Genomic DNA, 27,206 nt, shown 5'->3' with positions numbered 1-27,206 from the left:
ATTTCGTATGTAGATACAGTCGCAGTTGCACACAGAATATAGGCATGCTGCATATCATTCTAATCAGTAGAGTGTGCTTGTGCGTCTTAAGACACAGTTTCGGCAAAAAAAACATGCCCAACGTTAGCAGAGTTGCCCGGGAACTGCCAGCATCTTGCAGTGCATGGTGTATTGAGGCTAGATCATGGGTCTTCAACCTCGGCCCTCCAGCTGCTGTGGAACAACACTTTCCAGCATGCCCTGACACAGTTTTGCTATTAAGGCATGCTAAAACTGAGGCAGGTCATGCTGGGATGTGTAGTTCCACAGCAGCTGGAGGGCCGAGGTTGAAGACCCATGGGCTAGATGTATAAGGACACATCTGTACAGTTTATTGTAGCACTCTGTACTAGCCATTGATATTGACTTCATTTGGATACAGATGGAGCCTTCTTTATCTAACCCTGCCTAGTCGCAGGCGTGCACTCCCGGCGTGACTAGGTGATCCATCCGCCTAGTCTCTCTGTCAGGGCGCGCAGACGGAGACGCTCTCCATTAAAGTGACTGGGGAGCATCTCTGTCCGGGAGTGCACCCGTCCAGATGGAGACACTCACAGTGACTAGGTGTGCCCAGGCGGGCGGGCCTAGTCACAGAGAGAACCTGAATAACAGAGGTTCCATCTGTATACTGTATATCTTTAAATCTGTGCCTAGTGTAATAAATAATACCACTTCCTGTCAGGTCTTAAGGCCCCCATCCACTACTCATGGTGCCCATACACTTATGAGATAATCGATGCTATCCTTCGATTTCAACCACGTCTGTGAGAGAAATTGAAGGATTGTATGCACATTTTAGGTACCTTGAGACGTGATGCGCGGGCACGCCGGTCGAATATAGCGTCTCAAGATATTATGTGCTGCACTTAATTTTTATCGCATCGCAGAGCGATCGCATGTGGTTTTAAACCCACATGAGATATATCGTACTGCGATGTGTGATGGGCACCCACCGGGAGCGGCCAGAGGCCGCTCCCACTTGGCGGTGACGTGCCCATCACGTGATTACCATGCGATCTATTGCATGATCGCATGGTAATCACTTTGGCAGTTCAGGTGCGATTTAATCGCACCTGAACTGCCGGTGCGATGCCCCGTGATGTCGCGTCGCTGGGCATTGCAAAAGTGTATGGCCAGCATCAGACTTGTCTGAACTGCAGATCGCATCAGATTTCTCTTGAACTCTCCCGGGAGCTTCCCGGGAATCGGATCAGACCCTGGCTTTAATTTCACTACATTCACTTCAGATATATCTAATGCAATCATGTTATGTGCCAGATCGCATCAGATATATCTGATGCACGCATGCTACATGAGATTGGTCTGATGCTGCTGCTGCCGCCATGTCCTGTGATGGGTGGGAGTGGCCAGGGAGATGCCAGTCAAGTGACGCTTCAGATGAATCTGATCAGATACATCTGAAGTAAAGAAAACACTCCGATGTGCACCTGATTTCTTCAGATTCCGATAAATAGTTGGGGCAGCCTCAGAGATTTGTAGTTCAGACAAATCTGACACGGGAGTGCGCATCGGATCGTAAGAGCCATCCGATGTGACACTTTTCTTCAGATTTGACGGTCAGATGCGTCGAAATCTGAAGAAAACTGCCCAAATTGGACTAGTGGATGGGGGCCTTTAGATTATCCCATGTGAGTGCAGCCATTTTATATAAGCCAATCTGAAGACGAGTCGTCACCAGGACACTGGTGACATTACTGCTGTAGAATGTAGGACGTAAGAGGAACAACATTGGTATAATGTCTGACTAAACACTGAATAAATTCTTTATAAACTAAGGGGTCTATTTACTAAGCCTTGGATGGAGATAAAGTCGACGGAGATAAAGTACCAACCAATCGGCTCCTAACTGCCATGTCACAGGCTGTGTTTTAAAAAATGACAGTTATGAGCTGATTGGCTGGTACTTTATCTCCATTCACTTTATCTCCATCCAAGGCTTAGTAAACAGACCCCTTAGTAATTATGTTGTAAATTGTCATAATCAAATAGATACTAACAAAGAATAGACATGAAGAGCACAAGTTAAACCTGCAATATGCAGATATCCACTAATCTGGATATTCAATTTGTTTTCAAGCACATTCAACATTTCTGAGGCAATAAAATGCATCAGTACAGTAATCACCAAAGATGTATTTCATTGCATGTTAAAGTAATTGAGGTTGGACCATTAATAGAGATTCCATTTGTACAGCACTGTAGATAGCGCATCAATGTCAGTATAATATGATAGACTATACATCAAACCTTGTTTATTGCGTTCTGGGAATATTACGTTGTGTTTTCTTCCTTTCTACATATCATGTTACAGCAACATGGCAGTGTTTATTGGAGAGAAGGCTTCAGGGCAGTCTTATCTAATTTACCACCTGAGCTGCCACTGCACGTGGTGTTGCAGGTTAGTTGTCCTACCCTGTGTTATCAATATTATTACTCATTTATTCAAACTTATTAATTAATGGAAGTGTTTATTTTTCCAGTCTTGTTTTTCTGTCAGTGACAGCCCTGTCTGGATGGACTCTAGTACAAGGGCTGAATGTGACCATCTTGAAAAATCTGTTGGTGGTCCACAAGTATTGGCTAATATTACGGGATCCCGGGCTTATGAGGTAATGATTTAGCAGAATTTACATATCCAAAACATTTTAAGTGTAGTTGAAATGACGTGATGTTTTGGAAATCCAGAGATACAGTACAAAGATTTGAACTCCAAAAATAAACTTGGTGTCATATAGACACAATACTACTACTACGGAGAGAAAAGGAGGCTTACCGTTGCAGATCTATCCTACTTTGTGAACGGAGATTTACTAAGCCTTGAACGGAGATAAAGTGGACGGAGATAAAGTGCCAGCCAATCAGCTCTTAACTGCCATGTCACAGGCTTTGTTTGAAAAGTGGCAGTTAGGGGCTGATTGACTGGTACTTTATCTCTGTTCAAGGCTTCGTAAATAGACCCCAAAGATGTAGGCGCGGGTACTGTTCCAGCCATATGGTAGTGATTTAATAGTCAAAAACCAACAAGGTTTGGCATTTTTAATTATTGCCCCTTTAAATATATCAGCTAACTCAACTCTCGCTCATACCTGAATCTCACAGTTGATTACATTAGGTGTTCCCACAGATGATGCAGTAGTTTCAAGTATAAATACTAGTGCTAGGAATAAAAGACAAGCCAAATAAAGTTGCTGCAAAATGACACGTACAAATCATGTGATATACTTGTCTATGATTTTATTGGTTCAGAAACTGGTGGCAGAAGTTAATGGTGCGTCACTAGCAATTGTATTACGTATTCTAACCTCAGTGCATAGCGAAGAAAAAGCTAATGATATCTTAGCCTTTGTTTCTTCTCTTAAAAAAAATACTTCCATAGGGAATTATCTAACAGTCACTAATATATAACAGTAAAACGTTTGTTGCTTGCAATTACACATATTAGATTTGTACGTTCTTTGTAAATGAGTAGATCAAAGATTGCCACCTACTGGTAACATGTAGATAGTGCTTTCAAAATGTGAGAGCTTGTGATTGACATCAGAATGAAAATGGCAAAACATGGATTTGCTGTGGATTACCTAAATTTTGGTAACATGGATATTTCGGTTGTATTAATAAATGGAAATATATGAACAAAACAATGGGGTCATTGTTGAAATATTGCGCAAACGGAAATCAGACTTTTTGCTTTGTTTTCTTACTTGAGTAGACACACTTATTTCATACTTGCCTACCTGACCCTCTCCATGAGGGAGAAAATGCTCTGTTCCTGGACTTTCCTGGTAGTGTATGATTGTCATCACCTGTGGTGAAACACCATTCTTATCAATTAACTAGCTCACCAAAGGTGATGGCAATCATACATTACCAGGAAAGTCCAGGAACAGAGCATTTTCTCCCTCATGGAGAGGGTCAGGTAGGCAAGTATGGCTTATTTACATCAGTTTCAAAAATGTCTCAAAGGAAAGTGACTGATAAAGATGCTGATGTTCGCCTTAAAGGTAAAGTGGCAGGATTGCATACAGTATGTAATCATCTTGTAAAGAGCACCCCCCTTTAAACATACCTCCCAACATGACCCTCTCCAGGAGGGACAGAATGCTCTGCTCCTGGACTTCCCTCTTACTGGGCGGGATGTACTAATGTACATCGCCGCCCATCGCCACGATGCTGATCGCATATGTACTAACATATGCGATCAGCATTGCGGAGGACAGCTCTTCCGATAAGAGCTGTCCTCCGCGATGCACAGCGGCAGCCTGACTTCCGGGATTCGGCCCCAGAAGTCAGTCTGCGCATGCGCGGGGTGATGGGGGCGGCCGCAGGGCATGCTGGGAGGGATCCGATCGGATCCCTCACACAGCGCCGCAGAGAGAAGCCCATAGGCTTCTATGGACTATCGCCAGCTAAAGCTGGCAAACCCCGCCGCGGCGCTGACCTGGCGGCCGGGGGATAGTACATCAGGAAAATGCGGTAAACAGGGGGTTTACCGCATTTTCCGCTTAGTACATCCCGCCCACTGTATGATTGCCATCACCTGTGCTGAAACAACTTTCTTATCCATGAACCTGTTCAACACAGGTGATGGCAATCATAAATTAAGAAAAAAGTCCAGAAGCAGAGCATTGTGTCCCTCCTGGACAGGGTCATGTTGGGAGGTATGCTATAAATGTTAAAGTTCATGTTCCCTTTATTTGTGCCCTGCAGCATTGAAGCTATTTTTTCCAAGCTCCTCTGTTTCTGTGAAACAAGCTGCAGGTTAAAATGAAGGCCTTTTCAATATTAGCCAGCCCTTTCATTGCACCATTTTTGTTTGATTTTACTTTCTCTTTGTTATCCAGAACAATTTCTGACAATTTATTCTGCAATAATTTTCAGCGTTTTACAGGTAATCAAATTGCTAAAATATATAAACAGAAACCAAGAGAATACTTAGAAACCGAGGTAAGTTCATGTTTGCATAAATCTGTTAAGTAAACCAATCTTACAACTTTATATGTAGCTGCTGGATATTAGTGTTCTATAGAAATATGTTATTATAATACAAATAATAATACTATTACAACGGAGGTCCATTGAATATACAAATATAAGAGTGGAAACATATTTTGTGTATTAGGAATTGCATTAATTTTCACTTTCCAATGAGGCATGTTCTAGAACAGTTTTCTCAAATGCAGTCCACTAGCAGTTCATGTTTTCCAATCTCTAAGCTGGATCCCAGGTGTATTAATTATCCACTGACACATTTTTAAAGATCCGCAGGTTGTTCTTATTATTGTGCTTGTGATTCTGCCCAAACACCTGGACAACTTGCAGTTACTGCAGCTGTCCCTGAAGGACTGGATTTGAGAAACACTGCTCTAGGATAACAAGAAATACATTTACCAACAGGATAAATGCCTGTGCAAGAATAAACTAATGATAATAAATACTGTAATTTAGGCAACCTGCTTTGTGTCTCGATTTGTAAAAGAGCATCTAGCATACCACTAGGGAGCAGGATGTCCTCATTTGGGGAGAAGTTTTTTGAACAGGCAGAAGTGTGAAAAAAACATGTTAATGGATGTTCTCTGCTGTGTTTTATGGGGTTGAGTATGGGCTACCATTATGCATTGCCATTGTGCAAAAAATACTTACATTGTTGCAAAACCATAGAGCAGGGTGAAAGCTAGTTCCTTATGGGCCCTACACTCCCCCTTCATCACTCGGCTCTGTAGACATGCAGGCAAATATGGACGATCTCGTCCATATTGGCCTGCATGCACAGCCGACGCGGCATCAGCGATGAACGAGCGCGGGGCCGCGCATCGTTCATCGCTGGTGCCTCCACACTGACGGTTATGAACGTTATCTCGTTCAATAATGAACGAGATCGTTCATATCTTACAGTGTTATCGCCCAGTGTGTAGAGCGCATTACTTTTAAGTGCACAATTTAGCGCATCCATTTTGCAATGTGGTGAAAATCGCATTTCCAGTGTCACAGCTACATATACCTTATTCTCCAACCCATCCACTCACTCTTCTGACTGTCATTGAGTATGAAACTTCTGCTCCTGGCACTTTCTCCTACAAGTTAAATCTAATACAATAAACACAAAATTATTGAAAATTTACGGGTATATGTATTAAAAGTCGATTTGGGTCGATGTTGATTGATTATTATTTTGTCGATGTTTTTTTCCCCTCTTATGTCCTAGAGGATGCTGGGGTCCATATTATTACCATGGGGTATAGATGGGTCCACCAGGAGCCATGGGCACTTTAAGACTTTGATAGTGTGGGCTGGCTCGACCCTCTATGTTCCTCCTACCAGACTCAGTTTAGAAAATGTGCCTGATGGAGCGGGCCACAGCTAGGGGAGCTCCTAGAGCTTTTCTGGTTTTATGTTTTTTTTAAGATGTTAGGCACAGGGAGGCTGCAGGCAACAGCCTCCCTGCTTCGTGGGACTTAGGGGGGAAGTAGTGTCCAACCCTCAGAGGTTAATGGCCACTATCTCCGCTGACAGGACATTAAGCTCCTGAGGGTGATGCCCCCGAGGCGACCGCTCACTCCTGCAGCTTGCTGCCACCCCCTAACAGAGCCAGAAGATCGCAGTGGTGAGTGTGACACCGGTGACCCAACAAGCGGAGAGCCGGTGTGAATGGTGGCAACAGTGTGGGAGCGCAGTACTGACACTGCGCTCTGGAAGGCTCAGTGGTACATCAGGTGCAGCGGTGAGGGGCGCCCTGGGCCAGCACAAATACTCAAAACTGGTCATTTCTACTATCAGGGGCGTTAGTTCTGCTGCTAGTTTATAATATCTCTGGCCAGTATAATCCAGTAAAGTGCGGGAAGATGCGCCATATTTGGGGGCTGAGCTTCTCCTCAGGACGGACTCAGCAGCTCACCAGTGCCATTTTCTTCCTGCAGTTCATCACTGAGAGACGCTGACAGGAAACGCTGACCCTCCACACGACTCCAGCTATCCTGTGTGGTAACAGGGCATTGTAGAAGGGGTGGGGAGACTGTAATTTACTGTGTAATCTATTGAGGGGACACAGTCAGCACCAGGCAGTTACTCTGTCACTGCATACTGGGGCGCTGTGTGTGCTGGCTTCAATGTCTATGTTTCTCTGAAGGTACTTTGGAGAAACTGTGTCTGACATTTTCCTGTGTGTGTGTGTGTGTGTGTGTGTGTATGCAAATTCTCACATAACCATGTCCTGGGACTCTGTGTCTTGTGCGGCAGAATATGTATCTTCTCCAGAGGAATCCATTCCATGTACTCAGGAATGTAATATTTTGTCTCAGCCTTCCGAATCCGAGCCCCAGTGGGTGGCTTCTATTAAGGGCATGATATCCCAGATTTCCACTAGGATTGCACATTATGAGACTGAATCACAGATTTTAAAACAATCTGTGGAGGTTTTGTCTGTTTCTGTCCCCACTACCTCAAAATCCCCTGGTGTATCCAAGAAACATGCGCTTGCTCAGATTATGCAGATCCACACGGACACCGACTCTGACACGGCAGAAGGTGATGCGGATATGCGGGAGGGGGGGGGGGGGGAGAGCCTTCCCTGGCATGAGGGGTGCAACTCATGATTGAGGCCATTAGGGATGTGTTACACATTACTGACAAACCTCCGGAACAGGTGGAGGAGGCTTACTTTATAGACAATAAGAAAGTCTCCCTGACCTTCCCGGCGTCTAAGGAATTAAACGCCTTATTAGCAAAATCCTAGGAAAATCCAGAGACAAAAATCCAGATCCAAAAGACGGTTCTTGTGGCTTTTCCTTTCCCTGAGGATGATAGGAAAAAGTGGAAAACCACACCTATAGTAGATGCCTCTGTATCTAGATTGTCTGTCTAAAAAGGTGGTTTTACCTGTCCCTGGGTCTACCACTTTGAAAGAACCAGCTGATCACAAAATTGAAACTACACTCAAATCCATATACACTGCTTCAGGAGTGGCATTAAGGCCCACTATTGCCTGTACATGGATTTCTAAAGCCATAGTTAAGTGGTCAGGCACATTACTAGAGGACTTAGATTCTATGGATAGAAGTGACATTGATTTGTTTTTACATAACATACAGGATTCTGCGGGTTTCATGGTGGAGGCCATGAAAGACCTGGGTAATCTGACTGCAAGGACATCGTCCATGGCTGTTTCAGCACGCAGGTGTCTCTGGCTACGCCAATGGTCTGCAGACGCGGAATCCAGGAGAAGTGTGGAGAACCTGCCGTTCGCGGGTCAGGCTCTATTTGGGGAGGCATTGGATGTGTGGATCTCCACGGCAACCGCTGGTAAGTCAATCTTTCTTCCCTCATCCTCTCAGACGACGAAGAAACCTTTTTCTACGTCCTCTGTGCAGTTCTCTCGGTCTGCCAAAGCTAAAAAGTCCAAGATTCCTACCACTTTCTTCTGAGGTGGGCGAGCAAAATCCCCAAAAAACGGCACCTGCAGGTTCCCAAGACCAGAAATCTGCCTCTGTGTCCTCAAAATCCTCAGCATGATGGTGGACCTCCCTGCCTGGAGAACGGGCATGTGGGAGCGAGGCTAAGACGTTTCAGTCACGTCTGGGTGTCGTCCGGTCTGGATCCCTGGGTACTGGATATTGTGTCCCAGGGGTACAGACTGGAGTTTCAGGAGCTCCCACCCCACAGGTTCTTCAAATCAGGCCTGCCAGCTTTGCTGACAGACAGGGCTATCCTTCAGGACGCCATTCACAAATTGGAAAGGTCAGATATAATTGTTCCTGTTCCACCTCATCTGGTAAACCAGGGTTACTATTCAAACCTGTTTGTGGTACCGAAACCGGATGGTTCGGTCAGGCCGATTTTGAACCTGAAGTCGCTAAACCCTTATCTAAGGGAATTCAAGTTCAAAATGGAGTCTCTGAGAGCGGTGATCTCAGGGCTGGAGGAGGGAGAGTTTCTGGTGTCCTTGGACATCAAGGATGCGTACCTCCATATCCCAATTTGGCCACCACACCAGGCTTATCTCAGATTTGCGCTGTTGGACTGTCACTATCAGTTCCAGGTGCCGCCGTTCGGCCTCTCCACAGCACCAAGGGTATTTACCAAGGTAATGGCAGAGATAATGATTCTCCTCTGCAGGCAGGGGATGAATATAATTCCTTACCTAGACGATCTGCTGATAAAGGCATCTTCCAGGGAGAGGTTGTTGCAGTTCATTGCTCTTGCGACTCGACTGCTCAGGCAACATGGATGGATCCTGAATCTTCCAAAATCACATTTGGAGCTGACAAGGAGATTGTCTTTCCTGGGGTTGATTTTCGACACAGAAGTGTTGGTGATCCAAAGTATGGTCCAGGATGTCTTGAAGCCTACCCGGGTATCGGTTCATCAGTGCATTCGCCTTCTGGGGAAGATGGTTGCCTCCTACGAGGCTCTTCAGTATGGAAGATTTCATGCACGGTCCTTCCAACTAGATCTCCTGGACATGTGGTCGGGACCTCATCTGCACATGCACCAGAGGATACGTCTATCACCCCAAGCCAGGATTGTGGTGGATACATTTGTCGCACCATCTAGAGGGCCGCAGGATGCAAGTCTCAGAGGTTGGGGCACAGTCACCCAAGGGGAAACCTTCCAAGGAAGATGGTCAAGGCTGGAATCCATTCTTCCAATCAACATTCTGAAACTAAGGGTCATGTACAACGGTCTTCTACAAGCGGCACATCTTCTACAAGATCGGGCCATTCAGGTGCAGTCGGACAATGTAACGACGGTGGCTTACATAAACCGACAGGGCGGAACGAAGAGCAGAGTTGCAATGTCAGAGGTAAAAAGAATCCTCCTCTGGGCAGAAAGGCACGCGCTGGCGCTGTCAGCAATCTCCATTCCGGGAGTGAACAACTGGGAAGCGGACTTCCTCAGCAGACACGATCTCCATCCGGGAGGGTGGGGCCTCCTTCCGGAGGTGTTCACGGAAGCGACAACTCTTTGGGGTGTACCTCAAATAGACATGATGGCCTCCCGTCTCAACAAAAAGCTTTGGAGGTATTGTTCCAGGTCCAGAGACCCACAAGCCCTGGTAATTCCGTGGGTGTTCCAGTCATTCCAGTCAGTGTACGTGTTTCCTCCACTTCCTCTCATTCCAAGGATTTTAAAGCTCATAAAGGAGAACAAGAGTTCAGGCAATCCTCATTGCTCCGGACTGGCCAAGAAGGGCTTGGTACGCAGGTCTTCTGGATCTACTACTGGAAGATCCGAGGCCTCTTCCTCTCCAGGAGTACCTTCTGCAACAGGGGCCGCTCGCTTATGAAGACTTACCGCGGCTACATTTGACGGCATGGAGGTTTAACACGAGATATTAGCTCGGAAGGGCATTCTGAACAAGGTTATTCCTACCCTGATTCAGACTAGGAAAGGAGTAACGTCTAAGCATTACCATCGCATTTGGAAAAAGTATGTATCTTGGTGTGAATCCAAGAAGTTTCCTACGGTGGAATTTCAACTGGGACGGTTTCTCCTCTTCCTGGAAGTAGGTGTGGATATGGGCCTGCGCTTAGGATCCGTGAAGGTCCAGATTTCGGCCTTATCCATTTTCTTCCAGAAACAACTGGCTTCCCTTCCTGAGGTTCAGACTTTCTTAAAAGGGGTTCTGCACATCCAACCTCCCTTTGTGCCACCTACAGCACCCTGGGATTTTAACGCGGTGTTACAGTTCCTTCAATCGGATTGGTTCGAGCCTCTCCAGGAGGTTGAGGTCAAGTTTCTCACGTGGAAGGCTATCACTTTGTTGGCCTTAGCTTCTGCTAGATGTGTGTCGGAAAATGGATTACAGAAGACTCTTGTGTGGGTGCACTCTTGTTTTAAATTTGTTAGTATGAAAAAATTAATACATAACTTTTATTAGTTCATTAATTTAAGAAAAAATCCACACTTAGGTTGTACACCACAAATGGTTGAATATAATAATACACATATATACAGTTCAGCCCACCAGTATCTCTGAGAAATACCATATATGATTATTGTGGCTGAGCAATCTCGAAAAGTTGGAGTGAGTATCATCCACCACCAACCATTAGATTTGGAAACGAGTGTTATTGCAAGGAAATGATCAGCAAAAAGATGATCAGCAAAAAAATATATAGAAATGTTCTGGTTAGTCTATGTTATTAGACTTCAGGAGGGATGTAGACACTCTGGCTCTACACCCTGATCCTATCCCACCAGCACAAGCTCTGCTTGTATTAATTAGACCTCCAGGGTCAATGGACCAAAAGATTTATCAGGAATATAGATCCTTCTGAGTATTGACCATGTCAAATCTTGTGACATGTCAGGGAAAACGGTACTTGGGAAAAGTAACGCAGATTGGTGGAGTAGACGAAAGAAATGATTGGAGGAAAATGTGGTGATCCTGCTGTTGGCTTAGAGTCGAGAAGGTCATGAATTACAACACCGGGTATTCTCTGGGGGTCACCCTCACAGATACTGACCCAGCCCACCACCGTTTTGCTTCCAAGATCGGACGAGATCGGGCTCTGTCGGTGGGGTATGGTAGTAATTAATTTGGCCTAGTATGGCCGACTCACCAATGAGAGTGCACCTAAACAAGACTGAGGAGAGAAATATAGGGAAAAGGGGCGGATCTGCTGTCTATGTTAGGCACAGGATATACCTGTGGATCATAGATGAGAGTCCGCAGAAATGTAGAGAAAATGAAAAGATGAGGGATTGAAGGAAAAGTCCGGAGGAATGAAGAAAAAAGAGAGTAGGCGGGAGAGAAAATGTATGGGGAGGGGAAGGGGAAGAAGGAAGGCAGAATGAAGATTGTGACAAATGTCAGCTTGGTGTCACACCAAAATGTTGTCAAAAAAACAAAAAACAAATATTAATTAATTATACACCCATTTATCCGGCAATGGATATATTAGATAGTGCCTCTATCTCATTAGAGATGATAAGAATTGGTGCATAGATCCTGATAGATGCTAGTTGTCACACTTATTCACACCTATATTGCAAAGCCACAATGTGTAAGTGCTAGGTAAACCTTGCAGCAAGACGGATGAGCATAGTGATATTCCTGCCTGGATCTTTAAATGGGCCAAAATATGACACTTAATACAAGGCTACTGTAACATCAGACAAGGTGCACAGGCATTGGGGTAATCCACATTTTCAGATATATTGGGAGTACCCTTATAGACAGTATAACAGGTAATGGGGGTAGGCGGGCCCCCTGCAACAATGGTTGACTGGATATAAATACACTTGCCTGGGTATTAATACACTTGCCACTGTTCTATTGAGGAGGTAACAGACAGAAGAATATTAAGTATTTTTACTATAGTAATATATTATGTCAATTTACTACGTTGGCAAATGAAGATAAACAGAAAGAGGGGGGGATGGGGGGGGGGGGGGAAGAAATGGGGGGTGTTGGTACAGGTCCCTGCTCAGGTCCCTGGGTCGGTCACTGAGTATCAAGATGCAAAGTTTTTTCCTCTGGTCCTTAATGGATGTTAGCGTGATTCATGCTGAAATGCTGGAATAGGTCATGCTGAAGTGCTGGAATGCTGATATGCTGGAAAACGCGTTTCACCCGTCCTGCGGGCTTGTTCACTTCCAATACTGCTGGTCTAATGTGATAGTTGGGGTTTAAATACCCCTATGAGCGGTTATCAGCCAATGGCTGTTATGTAATTAATTGACTGAGGGCTTTCTCCGGTCTCCGCTGTGATCAGCGGAAGTGACGTGTTATATCTGGTTGCTAGGCAACCTATGCATCGAACCTTGATACGGGTATCTTAAAAGGCGAGGAAGAGGCTTTCAAGTAGCTCTTCAAGGGTGTATTCGTCAGTCCAGTATACTCGTTGGTACAGTGGAAAATATACTCCGGCCGCAGAGATAGTTGCTAGTATGTTTTCGGCATTCAGCCCTGCTGCGCCACGTCACGTCCGGTAAGGATTTCCGGCGTCTGGTTGCTGGGATACAAAGTATCCTCAGCTGTGTTTAGGTGACATAGTCTTCAATCACAAATCGGGTCGGGCATCTAGATTAAAACGTCCCGTCGCTCGGCAACCGAGTTTTAAGGGACGTTGGATCTGACAGGCAAATGAGACTGTTTTTAAAACTCTCAGTGCAAGTCTGTGCCGTATGTTACTGGCTGCTGTCGAGTTGGTTGCTGGGACAAACTAGGTGTAGGCCTGTTATTATGGTCAGGGTTCACTGCATTAATTAGGTATGGATGAGTAAAGCTGGGTAATGTGCATATAGGGGATGATGGCATTTATTGCTATTATTGGGGGGAGAAAAAAGGGGGAAAAATCATTTGGATGAATGAATCAAATGAAATGAATTAAAATAACAATGTGTTGTGTGTGTTTCATTGTGCGAGGTGTGCCCTATATAGTATAGATTGCACAGTATACCCATATAGTGCACTGTATGTGTGCCATACTGGTGTAACATGAATTTGTGGTCTGTTCTATATGGCATAGGAAGGATAGTGGGATAGAACTGATCGAGGGCTATGTGTGGAAAGGGGCACCACCCACTATACATTTAGATGGTGGTGGGGAATCTTTTATTGTGTCCGGGTGGGAGTGAGTGTGGGAGTATAAGGGTATGGTGGTATGAGTGATATGAGGTATCAGTGTGGGTCAAAAATGGAACTGGATGGACAAATGTTAACCGGTGATACAATCACCGTGAAGGTGAAAAAATCGTGTGAGGGGTGTGATGTTGACCCTTGATAGGGAAATGGTAGGATAAGGTGTGTTGTTATACACGCTGATATAGATGAATGTGGGGTTACAAATCTCCCCACTGATTGGGGGTGTGCGCATGGTGAAGGACCCTAAAAGGGGGGGGGGGGGGTTCTATGATTGGGGAAAGGGGGGGCAAAATAAGATAGGTTAAAAACGCTGGTGAATGAAGTGTGTAGGCCGTGGTCTATGTGTGGTAAAAGTTGATAGTGAGGTAGGTGAAAAGAAAGTGTGATAAATGGTGCGGATAGGGCTGGTGAGGGGGAAGGAGAGGGAGGGGAGGGACAGGGGAATAGGTTTTAAAAAAGGGGGGGGGGAATATTGCTGGTGGGTCGTCAGTACCTGATTAAGGGGTATGGTCAGGTATATGCATGTGCTGCCTGCTAATTAAAAAGGAGGAGAAAAATTTGGAGTATCCCAGGCGAGATGGTAAATGCAGAAATTGGGCCAACACCTTTGCCGTTTGTTGGAAAGGTAGATTTTTAAAGAAAAGCGCCATAATTAATGCTTTCATTCAGGCCCATTGGTCTGTAAGTGTTTAGTTTGAATATCCACTCTGTTTCTTTCTTTAGTAGTTCCTTGGTCAGGTCCCCTCCTCTGATGCCTAACTGGACTTTTTCCAGGCCAAAGACTCTAAGGTCTTTTTGATAGTCTGTATGGCAGGAATGAAAATGTCTGGCGACCGATGTCAGTTTTCTCATTCGTGTGAGATCGCTGGCTGCATTCCGACAGGTTCCCACATGTTCCAGGATCCGCTCCTTAAATTTCCGGGTCGTCATTCCAACATACCTCAAATTACAACTACATTCAATGCAGTAGATCAGGCCTTGTGTGCTACAGTTAAAAAATTGTTTGATAGATATCGCTTGACCGTAGCGATCTGTTATTGTGTTTATTTTGGCTATCTGGGGACAGGCTTTGCAATGTCCACATGGGAAAGTGCCCTTCAAGGTATGAGACCCGATTGTACTGGATTGGAAATGACTCCGTACAAGGAGGTCTTTGATGTTCTTTGACCTCCTCCAACTCATTTGAATATTGGTGCCTATCCATGGTGCTAGGGTCTCGTCAAGTTGAAGTATGGGAAGATGTTTTTCAATTGCTTTTTTGATCTCTCTCCATTCTGGGCAAAATGTTCCAATGAACCTGACCTTATCATCTGGTTTATTAGGGGTCTTAGTTGAAAAGATAAGAGTGTTCCTTGATATCTTAGTTGTCTCTTTATAGGCTCTTTTCAGAGATCTTTTGCTGTACCCTCTCTCATGCAAGCGGTGAGATAGTTCCTGGCTCTTATGTTTGAATACTTCATCTTCGGAGCAGTTTCTTCGGAGTCTGAGGAACTCTCCTTTCGGTATATTTTCCACCGTTGGCGGGAAGTGTGCACTGGTTTGGAATAACAAGCTGTTGGTAGATGTCTCTTTTCGAAAGAGTTCTGTGGACAGGCTGCCTGTGGTGGATTTATAGATATTAATGTCCAGAAAGGCTACTTTCTCCTGATTGATGGTGTATGTAAGCCTTATATTAAGGTCGTTGTTATTGAGAAGCCTGATAAAATCCATTAAGAGATTCTGCTCCCCGTCCCAGATGATAAAAATGTCGTCTATATATCTAAGCCATAGCATGACATGTTCCGTATATAGGTCATTAGTATCTGTAAAGACGTACTTCTGCTCCCACCAGCCCAAAAACAAGTTCGCATAGGTGGGTGCACACGCTGCCCCCATAGCTGTGCCCCTGACTTGGAGGTAAAATTGCTCCTGGAATGTAAAATAATTCTTCTCCAAGACGAAGGCAAGTAAGCTGTGCAGGAAGTCCCCAAATTCTCCTCGTTCATTGTTTTCCAAAAAGAACTTGGTCGCATTCAGACCAGCCTTATGTTCAATACTGGTGTAAAGGGCTTCAACGTCCAGGGTCACTAATAGAAAGCTGTCCTCGAATGTGATATCATGGATCTTCCGGAGTAAATCTGAGGTATCTCGTAGGTATGAGGGTAATTGTAGAACGTATTCTCGGAGATGTAAATCCAAGAAACGGCTCGGTTGTTCCAGGAGGCCTCCATTGCCCGACATGATTGGTCTTCCCGGGGGTTTCTTTAGGTCCTTATGTGTTTTGGGAAGAAGATAGAAAGTTGGTGTTCTCGGGTTTTTCACTGCGAGGTAGGCGTGTTCCTGTTTAGTAATAGTACCTAACGAAAGTGCCTCTCCAATGAGATTGGTGTACTCATTCAGAAATCGAGTGGTTGGATTGCTGAGTAACCTTTTGTAGCAAGTTGTTTGTTTCAATTGTCTCAAAGCTTCTGTCACATACATGTCTGTCGGCCAGAGTACTATATTGCCCCCTTTGTCTGATGGCTTAATTATCACATCCGTCCATTTGCTTATTTCTCTCAGAGCCTCCCTCTCATCATATGGCAAATTCTGGGGGAAGTAGTAATATTTCAGATCCCTCCGATGCTTGATCAGGTCAAATTCTTTAGAAACCATGTCTAGGAAAACCCTGATTTCAGGGCTATTATTGTCTGGTGGAAAAAAAGTCGATTTTGCCCTACATTTTGGGCGATCTCTGGGGCCAGCTGCCAAATTTTGTTCGGATTGCAAATCTTCTAAGATTGCCACCATTTCCATGTCCTCTATATTCAAATTGGGATCTCCCTCTGCCTCTTTCTGTCTGGAATTTCGATCACTAAAAAATTTCTTTAGAAGCAGTTTTCTCCCAAAGAGTCGTAAGTCCTTTTCCCACATAAACCGATCAAATGGTTTAGTGGGAGAGAAAGATGGCCCCTTACTCAGCACTTTCTTTTGTTCCGGGGAGATTGTTCTGTTAGATAGATTTATGATTTGTAAGTGATCAGTGGAGGGTGGATTCAACGTGCCTTCCTCTGTCGTTCCGGATATTTCGAGGTTCTGGGTATGTCCCAATTGCTTTCTCTTCCCCTGTCTCTTCTTCCTCCCCCTCCTTGTCGGTCTGTGTTTCGGTTTCTTCCTCTTGATCTCTGGCCTCGGCCTAAAAAATAGGGTGAGACTTCTTGATCATCTGTGTCATAGGTGGAATGCGTATCTCTTATTGGTTCGTTTACTGAGTCATCACTGGTGGATGACTCAAATTCTGAAAAGGTGGGATCCTCTGGTTGTCGTCTATCTCTGTTCCTAGTGGGTCTCACATTCCATCTGAAAATATTTCCCTGAGTGAAATCTTGTTTGTCCCTCTGGAGTTTATTTCTTTTTCGATCTCTAATTCCACTTTCATATAGTTCCAGGTCTTTTTTCAATTTTTCAAAAGCGGTCTGGAACGGGAGGTCTTTTTCCCATTTTTCAAGATTTTTACCCAGTTCTTCTATCTCCTTCTCAACCTGATCAAGAATCAATGTGTCATGTTTGACCAATATGTGAAGGAGGTCACTGGAGCATTTTATCAGAGCCGCCTCCCATTCAGTTTTGAGGTTGGTGGTTGCTAAGGGGAAAGACGGGAAAATTTTCGGTCTCAGACCTCTGGGTACTATTTTATATTTAATATAGTTCTGCTATGTGGTGGTATCCCAGGTTAGACGAATCCTCCTTTGTAGTGTTTTGTGAAGTCTGGACAGAGGGTTTTTCCAGTCTAATAGAGTCCGGTCAGGATCATCTGTATCGGAAAAGAGGTCCTCGAAACTTTCAGGATTCCTATGTCTTGATAATTCTGATTTGAGTGAGAAGGAGGTCATATCTAGGAGCGTGGTGTCCGGTGGATATTGGGGTGTATGTGTAGTGACCCAGAGAAAAAGGTTCTCTAATTGGTAATGCTGAATTCAAGGTTAATAACTTAACTGTGCTAGAATCGGAAGCTGACCGTATGGTCAGAAACAAAACGTATCTCACAAAGTAGAAATGATTCCGCACCAGTTCTAAGAGTTCAAAATTGAGTAATAAATAGTAATGGAGTACCAGAATACCTGTATGATATATACGAATAATTCGTGTTAGGATAAATGGTTCTGGTGGTGCACCCAGAGTCAGAGACAAACTAGCAAGGAAAATAGATTACAGAAGACTCTTGTGTGGGTGCACTCTTGTTTTAAATTTGTTAGTATGAAAAAATTAATACATAACTTTTATTAGTTCATTAATTTAAGAAAAAATCCACACTTAGGTTGTACACCACAAATGGTTGAATATAATAATACACATATATACAGTTCAGCCCACCAGTATCTCTGAGAAATACCATATATGATTATTGTGGCTGAGCAATCTCGAAAAGTTGGAGTGAGTATCATCCACCACCAACCATTAGATTTGGAAACGAGTGTTATTGCAAGGAAATGATCAGCAAAAAGATGATCAGCAAAAAAATATATAGAAATGTTCTGGTTAGTCTATGTTATTAGACTTCAGGAGGGATGTAGACACTCTGGCTCTACACCCTGATCCTATCCCACCAGCACAAGCTCTGCTTGTATTAATTAGACCTCCAGGGTCAATGGACCAAAAGATTTATCAGGAATATAGATCCTTCTGAGTATTGACCATGTCAAATCTTGTGACATGTCAGGGAAAACGGTACTTGGGAAAAGTAACGCAGATTGGTGGAGTAGACGAAAGAAATGATTGGAGGAAAATGTGGTGATTTCTTGTTTAGGTGCACTCTCATTGGTGAGTCGGCCATACTAGGCCAAATTAATTACTACCATACCCCACCGACAGAGCCCGATCTCGTCCGATCTTGGAAGCAAAACGGTGGTGGGCTGGGTCAGTATCTGTGAGGGTGACCCCCAGAGAATACCCGGTGTTGTAATTCATGACCTTCTCGACTCTAAGCCAACAGCAGGATCACCACATTTTCCTCCAATCATTTCTTTCGTCTACTCCACCAATCTGCGTTACTTTTCCCAAGTACCGTTTTCCCTGACATGTCACAAGATTTGACATGGTCAATACTCAGAAGGATCTATATTCCTGATAAATCTTTTGGTCCATTGACCCTGGAGGTCTAATTAATACAAGCAGAGCTTGTGCTGGTGGGATAGGATCAGGGTGTAGAGCCAGAGTGTCTACATCCCTCCTGAAGTCTAATAACATAGACTAACCAGAACATTTCTATATATTTTTTTGCTGATCATCTTTTTGCTGATCATTTCCTTGCAATAACACTCGTTTCCAAATCTAATGGTTGGTGGTGGATGATACTCACTCCAACTTTTCGAGATTGCTCAGCCACAATAATCATATATGGTATTTCTCAGAGATACTGGTGGGCTGAACTGTATATATGTGTATTATTATATTCAACCATTTGTGGTGTACAACCTAAGTGTGGATTTTTTCTTAAATTAATGAACTAATAAAAGTTATGTATTAATTTTTTCATACTAACAAATTTAAAACAAGAGTGCACCCACACAAGAGTCTTCTGTAATCCATTTTCCTTGCTAGTTTGTCTCTGACTCTGGGTGCACCACCAGAACCATTTATCCTAACACGAATTATTCGTATATATCATACAGGTATTCTGGTACTCCATTACTATTTATTACTCAATTTTGAACTCTTAGAACTGGTGCGGAATCATTTCTACTTTGTGAGATACGTTTTGTTTCTGACCATACGGTCAGCTTCCGATTCTAGCACAGTTAAGTTATTAACCTTGAATTCAGCATTACCAATTAGAGAACCTTTTTCTCTGGGTCACTACACATACACCCCAATATCCACCGGACACCACGCTCCTAGATATGACCTCCTTCTCACTCAAATCAGAATTATCAAGACATGGGAATCCTGAAAGTTTCGAGGACCTCTTTTCCGATACAGATGATCCTGACCGGACTCTATTAGACTGGAAAAACCCTCTGTCCAGACTTCACAAAACACTACAAAGGAGGATTCGTCTAACCTGGGATACCACCACATTGCAGAACTATATTAAATATAAAATAGTACCCAGAGGTCTGAGACCGAAAATTTTCCCGTCTTTCCCCTTAGCAACCACCAACCTCAAAACTGAATGGGAGGCGGCTCTGCTAAAATGCTCCAGTGACCTCCTTCACATATTGGTCAAACATGACACATTGATTCTTGATCAGGTTGAGAAGGAGATAGAAGAACTGGGTAAAAATCTTGAAAAATGTGAAAAAGACCTCCCGTTCCAGACCGCTTTTGAAAAATTGAAAAAAGACCTGGAACTATATGAAAGTGGAATTAGAGATCGAAAAAGAAATAAACTCCAGAGGGACAAACAAGATTTCACTCAGGGAAATATTTTCAGATGGAATGTGAGACCCACTAGGAACAGAGATAGACGACAACCAGAGGATCCCACCTTTTCAGAATTTGAGTCATCCACCAGTGATGACTCAGTAAACGAACCAATAAGAGATACGCATTCCACCTATGACACAGATGATCAAGAAGTCTCACCCTATTTTTTAGGCCGAGGCCAGAGATCAAGAGGAAGAAACCGAAACACAGACCGACAAGGAGGGGGAGGCAGAAGAGACAGGGGAAGAGAAAGCAATTGGGACATACCCAGAACCTCGAAATATCCGGAACGACAGAGGAAGGCACGTTGAATCCACCCTCCACTGATCACTTACAAATCATAAATCTATCTAACAGAACAATCTCCCCGGAACAAAAGAAAGTGCTGAGTAAGGGGCTATCTTTCTCTCCCACTAAACCATTTGATCGGTTTATGTGGGAAAAGGACTTACGACTCTTTGGGAGAAAACTGCTTCTAAAGAAATTTTTTAGTGATCGAAATTCCAGACAGAAAGAGGCAGAGGGAGATCCCAATTTGAATATAGAGGACATGGAAATGGTGGCAATCTTAGAAGATTTGCAATCCGAACAAAATTTGGCAGCTGGCCCCAGAGATCGCCCAAAATGTAGGGCAAAATCGACTTTTTTTCCACCAGACAATAATAGCCCTGAAATCAGGGTTTTCCTAGACATGGTTTCTAAAGAATTTGACCTGATAAAGCATCGGAGGGATCTGAAATATTACTACTTCCCCCAGAATTTGCCATATGATGAGAGGGAGGCTCTGAGAGAAATAAGCAAATGGACGGATGTGATAATTAAGCCATCAGACAAAGGGGGCAATATAGTACTCTGGCCGACAGACATGTATGTGACAGAAGCTTTGAGACAATTGAAACAAACAACTTGCTACAAAAGGTTACTCAGCAATCCAACCACTCGATTTCTGAATGAGTACACCAATCTCATTGGAGAGGCACTTTCGTTAGGTACTATTACTAAACAGGAACACGCCTACCTCGCAGTGAAAAACCCGAGAACACCAACTTTCTATCTTCTTCCCAAAACACATAAGGACCTAAAGAAACCCCCGGGAAGACCAATCATGTCGGGCAATGGAGGCCTCCTGGAACAACCGAGCCGTTTCTTGGATTTACATCTCCGAGAATACGTTCTACAATTACCCTCATACCTACGAGATACCTCAGATTTACTCCGGAAGAACCATGATATCACATTCGAGGACAGCTTTCTATTAGTGACCCTGGACGTTGAAGCCCTTTACACCAGTATTGAACATAAGGCTGGTCTGAATGCGACCAAGTTCTTTTTGGAAAACAATGAACGAGGAGAATTTGGGGACTTCCTGCACAGCTTACTTGCCTTCGTCTTGGAGAAGAATTATTTTACATTCCAGGAGCAATTTTACCTCCAAGTCAGGGGCACAGCTATGGGGGCAGCGTGTGCACCCACCTATGCGAACTTGTTTTTGGGCTGGTGGGAGCAGAAGTACGTCTTTACAGATACTAATGACCTATATACGGAACATGTCATGCTATGGCTTAGATATATAGACGACATTTTTATCATCTGGGACGGGGAGCAGAATCTCTTAATGGATTTTATCAGGCTTCTCAATAACAACGACCTTAATATAAGGCTTACATACACCATCAATCAGGAGAAAGTAGCCTTTCTGGACATTAATATCTATAAATCCACCACAGGCAGCCTGTCCACAGAACTCTTTCGAAAAGAGACATCTACCAACAGCTTGTTATTCCAAACCAGTGCACACTTCCCGCCAACGGTGGAAAATATACCGAAAGGAGAGTTCCTCAGACTCCGAAGAAACTGCTCCGAAGATGAAGTATTCAAACATAAGAGCCAGGAACTATCTCACCGCTTGCATGAGAGAGGGTACAGCAAAAGATCTCTGAAAAGAGCCTATAAAGAGACAACTAAGATATCAAGGAACACTCTTATCTTTTCAACTAAGACCCCTAATAAACCAGATGATAAGGTCAGGTTCATTGGAACATTTTGCCCAGAATGGAGAGAGATCAAAAAAGCAATTGAAAAACATCTTCCCATACTTCAACTTGACGAGACCCTAGCACCATGGATAGACACCAATATTCAAATGAGTTGGAGGAGGTCAAAGAACATCAAAGACCTCCTTGTACGGAGTCATTTCCAATCCAGTACAATCGGGTCTCATACCTTGAAGGGCACTTTCCCATGTGGACATTGCAAAGCCTGTCCCCAGATAGCCAAAATAAACACAATAACAGATCGCTACGGTCAAGCGATATCTATCAAACAATTTTTTAACTGTAGCACACAAGGCCTGATCTACTGCATTGAATGTAGTTGTAATTTGAGGTATGTTGGAATGACGACCCGGAAATTTAAGGAGCGGATCCTGGAACATGTGGGAACCTGTCGGAATGCAGCCAGCGATCTCACACGAATGAGAAAACTGACATCGGTCGCCAGACATTTTCATTCCTGCCATACAGACTATCAAAAAGACCTTAGAGTCTTTGGCCTGGAAAAAGTCCAGTTAGGCATCAGAGGAGGGGACCTGACCAAGGAACTACTAAAGAAAGAAACAGAGTGGATATTCAAACTAAACACTTACAGACCAATGGGCCTGAATGAAAGCATTAATTATGGCGCTTTTCTTTAAAAATCTACCTTTCCAACAAACGGCAAAGGTGTTGGCCCAATTTCTGCATTTACCATCTCGCCTGGGATACTCCAAATTTTTCTCCTCCTTTTTAATTAGCAGGCAGCACATGCATATACCTGACCATACCCCTTAATCAGGTACTGACGACCCACCAGCAATATTTCCCCCCCCCCCTTTTTTAAAACCTATTCCCCTGTCCCTCCCCTCCCTCTCCTTCCCCCTCACCAGCCCTATCCGCACCATTTATCACACTTTCTTTTCACCTACCTCACTATCAACTTTTTACCACACATAGACCACGGCCTACACACTTCATTCACCAGCGTTTTTACCTATCTTATTTTGCCCCCCCTTTCCCCAATCATAGAAACCCCCCCCCCCTTTTAGGGTCCTTCACCATGCGCACACCCCCAATCAGTGGGGAGATTTGTAACCCCACATTCATCTATATCAGCGTGTATAACAACACACCTTATCCTACCATTTCCCTATCAAGGGTCAACATCACACCCCTCACACGATTTTTCACCTTCACGGTGATTGTATCACCGGTTAACATTTGTCCATCCAGTTCCATTTTTGACCCACACTGATACCTCATATCACTCATACCACCATACCCTTATACTCCCACACTCACTCCCACCCGGACACAATAAAAGATTCCCCACCACCATCTAAATGTATAGTGGGTGGTGCCCCTTTCCACACATAGCCCTCGATCAGTTCTATCCCACTATCCTTCCTATGCCATATAGAACAGACCACAAATTCATGTTACACCAGTATGGCACACATACAGTGCACTATATGGGTATACTGTGCAATCTATACTATATAGGGCACACCTCGCACAATGAAACACACACAACACATTGTTATTTTAATTCATTTCATTTGATTCATTCATCCAAATGATTTTCCCCCCTTTTTTCTCCCCCCAATAATAGCAATAAATGCCATCATCCCCTATATGCACATTACCCAGCTTTACTCATCCATACCTAATTAATGCAGTGAACCCTGACCATAATAACAGGCCTACACCTAGTTTGTCCCAGCAACCAACTCGACAGCAGCCAGTAACATACGGCACAGACTTGCACTGAGAGTTTTAAAAACAGTCTCATTTGCCTGTCAGATCCAACGTCCCTTAAAACTCGGTTGCCGAGCGACGGGACGTTTTAATCTAGATGCCCGACCCGATTTGTGATTGAAGACTATGTCACCTAAACACAGCTGAGGATACTTTGTATCCCAGCAACCAGACGCCGGAAATCCTTACCGGACGTGACGTGGCGCAGCAGGGCTGAATGCCGAAAACATACTAGCAACTATCTCTGCGGCCGGAGTATATTTTCCACTGTACCAACGAGTATACTGGACTGACGAATACACCCTTGAAGAGCTACTTGAAACCCTCTTCCTCGCCTTTTAAGATACCCGTATCAAGGTTCGATGCATAGGTTGCCTAGCAACCAGATATAACACGTCACTTCCGCTGATCACAGCGGAGACCGGAGAAAGCCCTCAGTCAATTAATTACATAACAGCCATTGGCTGATAACCGCTCATAGGGGTATTTAAACCCCAACTATCACATTAGACCAGCAGTATTGGAAGTGAACAAGCCCGCAGGACGGGTGAAACGCGTTTTCCAGCATATCAGCATTCCAGCACTTCAGCATGACCTATTCCAGCATTTCAGCATGAATCACGCTAACATCCATTAAGGACCAGAGGAAAAAACTTTGCATCTTGATACTCAGTGACCGACCCAGGGACCTGGGCAGGGACCGGTACCAACACCCCCCATTTCTTCCCCCCCCCCCCATCCCCCCCTCTTTCTGTTTATCTTCATTTGCCAACGTAGTAAATTGACATAATATATTACTATAGTAAAAATACTTAATATTCTTCTGTCTGTTACCTCCTCAATAGAACAGTGGCAAGTGTATTAATACCCAGGCAAGTGTATTTATATCCAGTCAACCATTGTTGCAGGGGGCCCGCCTACCCCCATTACCTGTTATACTGTCTATAAGGGTACTCCCAATATATCTGAAAATGTGGATTACCCCAATGCCTGTGCACCTTGTCTGATGTTACAGTAGCCTTGTATTAAGTGTCATATTTTGGCCCATTTAAAGATCCAGGCAGGAATATCACTATGCTCATCCGTCTTGCTGCAAGGTTTACCTAGCACTTACACATTGTGGCTTTGCAATATAGGTGTGAATAAGTGTGACAACTAGCATCTATCAGGATCTATGCACCAATTCTTATCATCTCTAATGAGATAGAGGCACTATCTAATATATCCATTGCCGGATAAATGGGTGTATAATTAATTAATATTTGTTTTTTGTTTTTTTGACAACATTTTGGTGTGACACCAAGCTGACATTTGTCACAATCTTCATTCTGCCTTCCTTCTTCCCCTTCCCCTCCCCATACATTTTCTCTCCCGCCTTCTCTCTTTTTTCTTCATTCCTCCGGACTTTTCCTTCAATCCCTCATCTTTTCATTTTCTCTACATTTCTGCGGACTCTCATCCATGATCCACAGGTATATCCTGTGCCTAACATAGACAGCAGATCCGCCCCTTTTCCCTATATTTCTCTCCTCAGTCTTGTTTAGGTGCACTCTCATTGGTGAGTCGGCCATACTAGGCCAAATTAATTACTACCATACCCCACCGACAGAGCCCGATCTCGTCCGATCTTGGAAGCAAAACGGTGGTGGGCTGGGTCAGTATCTGTGAGGGTGACCCCCAGAGAATACCCGGTGTTGTAATTCATGACCTTCTCGACTCTAAGCCAACAGCAGGATCACCACATTTTCCTCCAATCATTTCTTTCGTCTACTCCACCAATCTGCGTTACTTTTCCCAAGTACCGTTTTCCCTGACATGTCACAAGATTTGACATGGTCAATACTCAGAAGGATCTATATTCCTGATAAATCTTTTGGTCCATTGACCCTGGAGGTCTAATTAATACAAGCAGAGCTTGTGCTGGTGGGATAGGATCAGGGTGTAGAGCCAGAGTGTCTACATCCCTCCTGAAGTCTAATAACATAGACTAACCAGAACATTTCTATATATTTTTTTGCTGATCATCTTTTTGCTGATCATTTCCTTGCAATAACACTCGTTTCCAAATCTAATGGTTGGTGGTGGATGATACTCACTCCAACTTTTCGAGATTGCTCAGCCACAATAATCATATATGGTATTTCTCAGAGATACTGGTGGGCTGAACTGTATATATGTGTATTATTATATTCAACCATTTGTGGTGTACAACCTAAGTGTGGATTTTTTCTTAAATTAATGAACTAATAAAAGTTATGTATTAATTTTTTCATACTAACAAATTTAAAACAAGAGTGCACCCACACAAGAGTCTTCTGTAATCCATTTTCCTTGCTAGTTTGTCTCTGACTCTGGGTGCACCACCAGAACCATTTATCCTAACACGAATTATTCGTATATATCATACAGGTATTCTGGTACTCCATTACTATTTATTACTCAATTTTGAACTCTTAGAACTGGTGCGGAATCATTTCTACTTTGTGAGATGTGTGTCGGAGTTGGGGGCTTTGTCTTATAAAAGCCCCTACTTGATCTTCCATGAAGATAGAGCTGAGCTTCGGACAAGTCCGCAGTTCCTTCTGAAGGTTGTGTCGGCATTTCATATCAACCAACCTATTGGGGTGCCAATTGCTACTGACTCCTCAATTCCGTCAAAGTCCTTGGATGTTGTAAGGGCTCTGAAGATCTATGTGAAGAGGACTGCTTGTCACAGGAAATCGGACTCTCTGTTTGTCCTGTATGATCCCAAGAAACTCATAAGGTGGATTTTTACTGGGCAGCTGCCCGGGGTGTCTCGGCTTTACAACTTTGCCGAGCGGCTACTTGGTCTTGGTCGGACACGTTTGCTAAGTTCTACAAGTTTGATACTTTGACCAAACTTTAGGTCCTCAGAGGCCAATCAGTTGTACAGGAGCCTCCGCGCTCTCCCTCCCGTTCTGGGAGCTTTGGTACATCCCTATGGTACTAATATGGACCCCAGCATCCTCTAGGACGTAAGAGAAAATAGGATTTTAATTACCTACCGGTAAATCCTTTTCTCGTAGTCCGTAGAGGATGCTGGGCGCCCGCCCAGCACTTCGTGATCCTGCAATGGTTACTTCGTTCAATACTGCTTTGTTCTGGGTTGAGTATCTGTGTAAAATCCTTCACTCAAAATTGTCCGTCTCCTCGGGCACAGTTTCTAGACTGATTCTGGTAGGAGAGGCATAGAGGGAGGAGCCAGCCCACACTATCAAAAGGGCCCTACACATTTAAAGATCCACCGCCGAGCTGCCCGACGGCGGATATGGCCGACGGGCGACCCGGCTGCGGGGGGGCAGTGATGGGGGGAGTGAAGTTACTTCACTCCCCCGTCACACGGCTCCATAGAAGTGCAGGCAAAT

General features: G+C 44.1%; 1 protein-coding gene and 3 pseudogenes across 2 annotated transcripts in view; 3 read left to right on the top strand and 1 right to left on the bottom strand.

Moving 5' to 3' along the window:
• Positions 1-27,206, top strand: part of XYLB (xylulokinase) — a 509,150-nt gene that overhangs the window by 101,992 nt on the left and 379,952 nt on the right. For both annotated transcript variants that reach the window (XM_063921841.1, XM_063921840.1), the window contains exons 5-7: positions 2,372-2,458; positions 2,541-2,669; positions 4,939-5,004. In XM_063921841.1, the coding sequence (XP_063777911.1) occupies positions 2,372-2,458; positions 2,541-2,669; positions 4,939-5,004 (282 nt within the window). The remainder of the gene's footprint in view (positions 1-2,371; positions 2,459-2,540; positions 2,670-4,938; positions 5,005-27,206) is intronic.
• LOC134930335 (5S ribosomal RNA) lies at positions 11,474-11,592 on the bottom strand (annotated as a pseudogene).
• LOC134930334 (5S ribosomal RNA) lies at positions 18,451-18,569 on the top strand (annotated as a pseudogene).
• Positions 25,405-25,523, top strand: LOC134930333 (5S ribosomal RNA; annotated as a pseudogene).

This window comes from Pseudophryne corroboree, chromosome 5 (assembly GCF_028390025.1).
Source record: "Pseudophryne corroboree isolate aPseCor3 chromosome 5, aPseCor3.hap2, whole genome shotgun sequence".
NCBI lineage: Eukaryota > Metazoa > Chordata > Amphibia > Anura > Myobatrachidae > Pseudophryne > Pseudophryne corroboree.
The sequence above is the reverse complement of the archived record's forward strand: the minus strand, read 5'-3'. Positions and strand labels throughout refer to the sequence as shown.